The 9,270-nt window shown below is 31.9% G+C and overlaps 1 protein-coding gene across 1 annotated transcript; it reads left to right on the top strand.

Moving 5' to 3' along the window:
• Positions 1–624: 624 nt before the first annotated feature.
• On the top strand, positions 625–3,244 carry LOC134263859 (uncharacterized). The gene is made up of 4 exons (XM_062746225.1): positions 625–1,658; positions 2,064–2,524; positions 2,720–2,733; positions 3,113–3,244. The coding sequence occupies exons 1-4, from the start codon at positions 625–627 to the stop codon at positions 3,242–3,244; spliced, it is 1,641 nt and encodes a 546-aa protein (XP_062602209.1).
• Positions 3,245–9,270: the final 6,026 nt, after the last annotated feature.

The following is a 9,270-nucleotide window of genomic DNA, read 5'->3' as shown; positions in this document are numbered from 1 at the left end:
GCTTGTTAACTGAAATGTTATTTGATACTTTTTTTTTAATTGTATATAACATGTATAATGGTAATGCCTATTGTCTAAAGTTTTTTTCTTGATATGTGTTTATTTTTTAACACATTTTCGTAGATTCCGTGTAATAAAACATGCCACTGCATAGAAAAACAAATAAAACTCAAGGGAGTGCGGTCATTGATATGTAGCCCTACTGTTAAAAAACTTGAGCTGTGAATTTCATGATTCACAAAACTATCCTAAATATTCTATAAAAATTTTAAGCTATAATAATTTAATGTTTTGCACCTATATTAAATAAAACAGGTACATAATTTCATTTTCCTTAACACTCTAATAATTGTTTGTATGGATCAGAAAAAAGTATCCTATAATTTCGGGGAAGATTTAAGTCCGTCAAAGTTTTCTGGTACCATGATAAATTATTATCATTCCAATTGTCTTTCAACAATATTTTGTGAACATTTACATGCTTCTCCATTACACATAAGAACTTGATAAATTTTAAAGAAATATTACATCGTTGGTCTTCAAACATTTTCATTGTGGAATAAATAACGCATCACTTTCTTTTACAGATTTATGCTACTTAATTCTCAATAATATCTGGGAAATATGGATCACATTCCGCGACTTTCAGATGCAGTCTATGTGGGACTGTGTCATGAGATAGGGAGCCCTACAGAAGTGAGAATCAGAAGAGAAGTTATGGACATTGAGGAGGAGGTACGTAGACCTGTGAATATAATGAGGGGATTTGAGCAAATGAGGAGTGGGAGTAGACGTGAGGGATTCAGACTGAGAACTTCAGATGAAGATTGGATGTGTTGGCCTCCAGGTCACAAGGTGATATGTGATCTCTCTCAGATCAGTCTCTACCGTATTCCACAACACACTGTGATTTTCATGGAATGCGATGATCGACCACCGGGGTTTACCAGACTTGAATTAATTAGTCCATCAAATGATCCTATAGTTAATTTCTCCTGTGTGTTGATGAATGACGAATTTTATATTTCTAGTACATTATTTCGCGATAAACATTTGCAACATCTTAGATCCAGTAATGTCTTTTATGCCTCTTCTTTCAATCATGGGCCTTGCGCTACATACGTTGCTGTAGATAAGGAAGCAGACGTTGCATTCTGTGTACAGTCACAACACTGGCCGACAAAAGCACTGCCATGGATACAAAGATGTCGACAACAAGGTTGGCTGTCTGAGGTAGTCATATCAGATATATTAAGAGCAGGATTCCACGTTGTTCCTATCGGCAGCACACCAGATGATACAATGGAATGGAGAATCTCATTTTCGAAAGCCGAACAAAAACTTGTGTATTCAATGAATCACTGTCAGTTTTTGTGTTATGGTCTCTTTAAAATTTTTCTTAAAGAAGTTATAAATTTTAAAAATAATACTCCTATTCTATGTTCATATTTCATAAAAACATGTATCTTTTGGTTAATTCAGAATAGAAATTCCTTGACTTGGTCACCCGATAATTTATTGTCTTGCTTCTGGGAATGCTTTAAATTACTAATACACTGGGTACATATTGGAGAATGTCCAAATTTTTTTATTCCAGAAAACAACATGTTTAGAGTGAAAGTCACAGGTTCTGTACAAGCTTTAACCTTCAGTCATTTGTATGATTTGTATCGTAAGGGTATATCATGTTTACTATTGAGTAAAACTTTGAGACCTTACCTCATTGAGGTTGTTTTATACAAAACATTGAGGGTCTGTACAGACGAAAGCAGCTTCAAAAAAAGCATAATGTTTGAATTAAAGTTTTTAAAGGAATTAAAAATGTTAGATTCGAGATTTCTATGTATTAAGGAGCTCTTATTTCACATGACGCATATAAAGCCAATCCTTCGTAGAAACTTAACACCATATCAGATATTGACATTACAGTTTCTGACCTCAGGTGATTTACGGAACACTGTCTTTCTTATCCAGAAAAGTATCCATTCGCACATACATGTATATCGCAATAAGGATTATTACAAAGTGAATAAAGTTACTTTTTTTCTTAAATTATCGTGCAGGTTTGGTTGTGTGTCAGACATTCTGTTTCTTGCTATGTACTTGTACGGAGATTGTAGATATGAACACTCCCTACATTATTTGCAGGAAGAACAGGAGAGATTGTCACAGTCAAATACCGGTATAATGTATAATCATTATGCATTTCTGGACAGACAGTGCATGACTGAGATGCCTTTGGGTAAAAAATTAAAGACAGTTGTAATAAAAGATATTACCTTGTTCTATAAGCATATTTACATTAGAGAACTAGAGTTGGAACAGCGGATGAGTGAAAAGAATAACATGCCAGTATTAATTATACCGCCTCTAGTGATGTTACGCATGTTGTTTACACTGAATCACCACAAACTGCGTGACACAGTCAGGTCACAACAATCTCTACAGGATCTACACACTCTGCTGCTCTATGACAGCGATAATGTACCTACTGAATCCAGAGATATTTCGTGGCAAATACTAGGTATCTGTCGACAGATCTGTGGGGATTATTTGGGAGCACTGGAATGTTATCAATCTTCGTTACAACAAAAACAATATCACAAGATTCATGAAGCTACAATGTTTAGAATTAACGCACTTACTCATGAAGATGTGTAATTGTTTTAATATGTAATATCCAATAGATATAAATGTTATGTTATTTATGTAATTTCAGATGATGAACCTGAGGTACAATGTTCCTATGTTTAATATTATATAATGATTTTCGCTCATTTATGAAATCAAAGGTAAAATTATCGTACAGAATAAAATTGACAATTTGAATCTTATTTCCATGTCAATATTTTCAGAATATAACGATAAAGACTATCGAAATATATAGGAAAAACATGTGTATTTTTTTTTAAATTTCAGCTAACATGAATGAAAAAACTTCTTCCTGATCAACAGTTGTCCTGTGTTGTCTTCTCAAGAACCTTTCTACTGGAAAACTGCAGATGGAAGCTTTCTAAGAATTCAAAGTATAATATCTAAATAATTCTGATCATGCTCTCCGTGAGTATAGTTAGATCGAAGTTTTACATTAAAATACTTTACTCGGTCCCAGATTACAAGCGATTTGAAAGAATTTCACTCAGAACCAGAGCTTGAGGAGGAGCGAGAGGAACCAGAAATGGATGAGCTGGAACTAGAATCATCAGAGAACCTGGGGCCCGTTTACAGAAGGCCTTACAACTAAGAAGAAAATTCTGCTCATACTACTCTTCTTACAATGATTCCAAAAATATTAAAAATCTTTTTAAAATGATTTAAAAAACGTTTAATATAACAATTTTGAACAGAAATCTAACTTTTACAAAATTTAACAATCTAATTAAAGTTTTTGGTCTTAATCGTCAATTCTTTTGTAAAATGGGCCCCTGTTGTTTTACGTTTCTTTGGTCTCGAATGTGGTCTGCTTATGTTGGAAACGTCGCCAGGCTTACTTTTCTCTTCCGAATTTGCTCGGACGACAACTGCCGCCGAAAATCATCCTCTGTTTTTTCAGCCTTAAAGACATGCTTATAGTCCTCTGACTCTTTTACAATACTATGAAGAGAGGAAACAAATTAGAATTTCTGATATCTTTAGTATCGCATACTATACAGATAGTAAATATATTAGGTGAAAACGGCAAGAAATATGCTTTAAAAATGGACAGAAAATTAAGCCACATCGGCCATCCGAACGGAACCTCTCATCATAAAATTATGTTCTAATATGGTTGAAACGACGTCAGCGACAAAACATATATTCTAGCAACTTGTAATTATAAGAATACATTTAGGTCATTAATTTAAAATAGGTATATACGCTTTTTGAAAGGAGTGCACAATTTCGAATATACCGCAGTTGAAAAAGAAGTGGAAAAACCACTATTGTGTGTCGAAAATAGGATATTTCTAATTATGATGTCATAAATCTAGCGCAGTCGGACTATTCTTTGTGGCGTCCATCTGAGCATACGAGATGTCTCCCTAAAATTATCGTGTATTGCTTTGAATTTAATAAAAATTTTGGTCTATGCACACAATTATTGGCACTGTGGAATTAAAAAAAGATGAGTGGCGTCCTTAGACATGATATAATTTAAAAATCAATATTTTTTGTTATATAAATGAAATGAAACGTCAGACTGGGCCATGCAGCTTGCATATACAAATTATTGACACCTATAACGTTTGTAAAATAGTGCACATATTGTTTTGAGTTGATATATTTACTGAATTATCTTCTATGTTAAAATTTTATTATACAAGTTTTCCGATGCAGACTTTATTAAGAAATGTGTGGCATTTGTATAAGAACTTTATGGACCTTCAAAAACGTAGATTTGTTGCAAATTTTTCGCACTGTTTGAGCTTATTACGAGAAAAAATTTCTCTCTTTATTTCATCGGTAAACTATAACAATATTTGCATTAACATTGTCATACATCAATAAAAAGCAAGTTTTCATGCAGACGTGCATTCATGACGACATACTACAGTAATATAACGTCAGGATGAAAATATACTTTTGTGCAAAAAAAAAAAAAAATAAATAAATATATTTCTCCGAGAAATTGAGCGAAAACTAAAAATTAAACTTAAAAAAAAAATCATATCGATTCTGTATTTACATTACACATTCCTTGTGTTGAGTAATATTTAATTCGTCTGCTTAATTTTACCATCATCAGCAAGTTTTTGAAATGCGTTTTCCGGTTGAAAGGAGCACCTTACTATAATTCATTGAAAAATAACTTCACATTTTCTCATCAACAGAGTGCATATGAAATACTTTTAGAACATCACCACGCAGACGAATCTAAAACAATTCAGGAAGAGAAATATGAAACCAAAGGATTTAACAATTTTTCAGCTTATGTTTTCAGACTGACAGCAACCCGCGATCAACCTGAAGTTATTCAACTAATCAGAAACGCCGATTTCATAAGAATCTGCTATATATATGTTTTAAATATAAGTTAGAATTGAAATGTACTAATAAATATTTTTGAAAAATTTCTAATCGTAATAATGTGTTAAATTAAAATTGTCAGAAATATCGTAAAACGGATACTTTTAAAGAGTTTGAAATCTGACAAGAGAAAAAGCATGGAATTAATTAGAGTTTTTCTCAATTAATATGATGTGCATATTTTAAAAAAATGCATAACATTAATATTATGTCATTGAAGGGCAAGTTGGACGTGAATTTCTGAAAGGCTGTTATTTTATCAAGTGAAACAGAAAGAAGGATAAGTAAATTATAAGTTTAAATCAACTTTCAGGTTCCAGAAAGTTAGACATATGTTTGACGCAAGAGACCGTATCGCTGTGAGGATTCTGTTTAGCACAAAAAGCTTGTTAAAATATTTAGATATTTAGGACCTATAGTACAAGACTTCCATTTCGAATGCCTGGTATATGGGATTACAACAATCAGAAGGTTTTTGCCGAGAACGAAATTGCGCCAATATCTCCGAGACTTGGAGCACTTCTCCACCAGTAGACTACATACACAAAGGAATTTTTGAATGTTCAAAACAAATTCAACAAGAAAGAACATGAATAGCATAATATTTATGTGGCTTTTGTTAATAAGGTGAACAACATACGTTTGTGTAGAAATCCTGCATTTATTTTTAGTTACGAAAAACCTAACATTTTGATGATAAATATATAGATACTGAGACGTATTTTCTTCCTTTCCTGTCACTGGAAGACTAGAGGAATTATCTACCAATAACCGCCTGCTACTTCTGTTTTATCAGTTATTGACATAAAATCCTGACTTCCTGATTAATGAAAAGAAATTTTAGTATGTATTCTAATAATAATACATGGAATAAAACAGTAGTGGTTTTATTTACAAGGAAAATTGAAAAACAGTATTTTCCTGGTAGAAATGTTTGGAATTTTTTTTACTTTAAAAAAATGCTTGACACATTTCTTTGAAAAAAATAAGAATAAATTGATAAAAAATAAAAAAATAGTGTACATTAAAAGTATTGGATGTTTGAACAACTTAATGCGCGATAAACTATCGGAGCTACTATTATTTCTACTAAATGTAAAAAAAAAAGCTACGTTAATGATGTCTTAAGGCTTGATTGATTGCATCAGAACAAACAAGACATTCTAAGCGAGTTTAAGTTTCTATTTGAAAACTTGCCATATAATTACAGTCAATTCGCGGGGAAATTTTAATAAGTTATTATAATAATAGATCTAAACATAACCTATTTCTATTGAAAATTTCGTCTATTAATTCTGCCATATTGGTTTGCAAGGTAATTTTGTCTAACGCGCTTCGTACAAATGTCAACTCTTAGAGTTCTTGATAGGAGTAAGGAATTATTTTTAATTCAGCTTTTTTACAATTGAATTCAGAATTCAGAAGAATCAATGAAGAACTGAGCGCACTTTTTTGTGCGCAATAAACATACAATTTTTTCAATGGTTGGCACTGTAGCTCTCATGTCTGTCAAAAGCTCGTTAACTTATTTAGGATATATTGGACATATAAATGACTTCCATTTCGAATGCCCGGTATATGGGGATACAACAATCAAGAGGCTTTTGACTGAGAACGGAAATTGTTCCAATATCTCCGAGACACGGAGCAGGTTTCTATCAGTAGGCTTCATGCTCAAGAAAATATTTGAATGTTTTAAAAAAATTTCAACGAGGAAGAACATCAAAAGCATTATGAAATATGTGACTTTTGTTACTGCTTTGAGATGAACAACATAAGTTTGTGTAGATGAAAATATTTAGATACTGAGATGTATTTTCTTCCTGGAAATGTCTAACCCTGTCACTAGAAGACAAGAGGAATTCTCTGCCAGTACCCCTCGGTACTTCTGTGTTTTATCAGTTATTAAAATAAAACCCTGACTTCCTGATTAATGTAAGAAGTTTTAGTATGTATTCTAATAATATTACTCGGAATACAACAGTAGTGGATTTATGTACAAGGAAAATTAAAAAACGGTTTTTTCGTGGTAAAAATGTTTGACATCTTTTTTTTTCTTTAAAAATAATCAAATGCCTGAAGGATTTGTTTTTAAAATTGAATCATGAATTGGTAAAAAATTTAAAAAAAGTATACATAAAAAAGAACTGGACATTTGACCAACTTAGTGCGCAATTATTAATCGGAGCAATTTTTATTTCTACTAAATGAAGAAAAAATAGTTAATGCTGTCTAAATTAAGGTTTGATTGATAGCATCAGAACAAATTGGACTTATTCTAAGCTAGTTTATGTTTCAAGTTGAAAACTAAGCATATCATTACATTAAATTAGCGAAGAAAGTTTAATCAGGTATAAAAAAAAATCTAAACACAACTTTTATCTATTATAAATGTTTATTGATATACTGGTAGCAACACCTTATACAGACAAAAAAAAATTGCACACAGATCCTTTGCGAATTGGAACTTTTCAACTCCATGGAAAAAAAAAATCACACTACAATGCATATTTCCTGAGGGTTGCCTTCCAACTTTCTTTCAAAAATGACCATGATTGACTGAATTATACACGATAAAGACAAATAAATGTGAATCACCTGTTTGACATATGAATTTCCATACAAGTGATTAACAAAATTAATGAATGCCTTTTTTGTTGCATAATTCAATTTAGCGTATTCTACTCTAAATGAAAATTGATTACTTAAGTAGCAACAAATCAATGATACCTGCAACTAGCTGCAGAAGTGTAGCGTTATGGTTATATCTATTTAGTATTTGACCATAAAGCTACAGATGCAGTAATGCAAAATATATTCTATTTACGGCGCAAGAATATTTGCGAACATTTTTGGAGAATTTCTCCACTTTTCCACATTGGTAAATCGTCTATCTTTCTCTGCATAATTCGAAACATATTTTGAATTAAATCAGTAATCTATATTTTGTATACTTAACAACCCTATATACACAGCTAATTGTGCCACGTACGTGTTACATATGGTTGCACATAACACATGTATCACGTATGTGAAATGTACGTATCACATACGTGTATTACAAACATACGTTTCACGTATGTGGTACAACGTACGTATAACATATGTGTGACTACATACGTTTCACATAACGTACGTTAAACGTATGTTTGGAATACACGTATGTGATACGTACGTGAAACGTACATGTAACATATGTTATGTGCAACCATACGTTACACGTACGTTGATAAACGTACGGTTTACATGTATATTGTCAACCACATGTTACACATACGTTAATTAACATATGGTTTACATGTGTATAGTCAACCACATGTTACACGTACGTTAATGAACTCATGGTTTACATGTGTATAGTCAACCACATGTTACACGTACGTTAATGAACTCATGGTTTACATGTGTTTTATAAAGCACAAATGTCATGTATATATATAGTTTCATCTTCCCAAGTCAAGAGTTTCTGATCCGCTCCGCTCCACATAAACCCTTGACCGAATAGTTTCACGGGTTTTACTGTCACGCCATCTAGTGAGATTACATATTTTGAACTCTCCTGACCTCTGCTATTAGCCAATCAGAGTAAACGAATTCAACAGCGAATTCGAGATAATATTGGTAGTCGGTAATAAATTCAATATAACTCAACTACAAAACTGAGACAAACCTTTAAAAGGACTATCTATTGAAAAATACACTATCCTTGGGACTAAAACTGACGTGTTTTTATGTTTACGATGTAGTTTCAGTTTAAATAAAACAATGATTTTGATTGGTTTATAAAAACTTGCATGAGGCCATTCAGAGAACACATTTCTAGCCCTGTGAAACTTAGCCTATTCGGTCAAGGGTTTATGTGGAGCGGAGCGGATCAGAAACTCTTGACTTAGGAAGATGATATAGTTTATGTGCATTATAAACCACACATTAAATATAGTAATGTACATAAATAAATTATTGTTAACTTGTTTTCTAAAGCTCTCATTACATATATGTTGATGAATATAGTATGTGTATTATCAGCCACATGTTACATATGCATTTAAAAAGGTGTTTTACATGTGTGTGAAAACCTATGTTTGAGAATGAGAAGGCTGTATATTTTGTAAATTCATACTATTACATACATGTATGATAAATGTAGGTTGACTATAAATCTAATCCTTTTTATTTTATTTCAAATTTAATTTATTAATCAAATTATCATTTAGTTTTTGCTATAAAGAGAAAAAAAAACAATGCGTTAAATATTTATTGTTG

The sequence above is a fragment of the Saccostrea cucullata genome, unplaced genomic scaffold, assembly GCF_032062105.1.
Source record: "Saccostrea cucullata isolate Sc308-1 unplaced genomic scaffold, CSIRO_AGI_Scuc_v1 ctg10248, whole genome shotgun sequence".
Classification (NCBI taxonomy): Eukaryota; Metazoa; Mollusca; class Bivalvia; order Ostreida; family Ostreidae; genus Saccostrea; species Saccostrea cuccullata.
This window is presented reverse-complemented; position numbering and strand designations above follow the sequence as displayed.

Coding starts and splice junctions, on each gene's coding strand:
- LOC134263859 (XM_062746225.1), top strand. CDS start 625: ATGGATCACATTCCGCGACTTTCAGATGCAGTCTATGTGGGACTGTGT. Junction 1,659..2,063: donor GCTTTAACCTTCAGTCATTT/GTATGATTTGTA, acceptor ATTATCGTGCAG/GTTTGGTTGTGTGTCAGACA.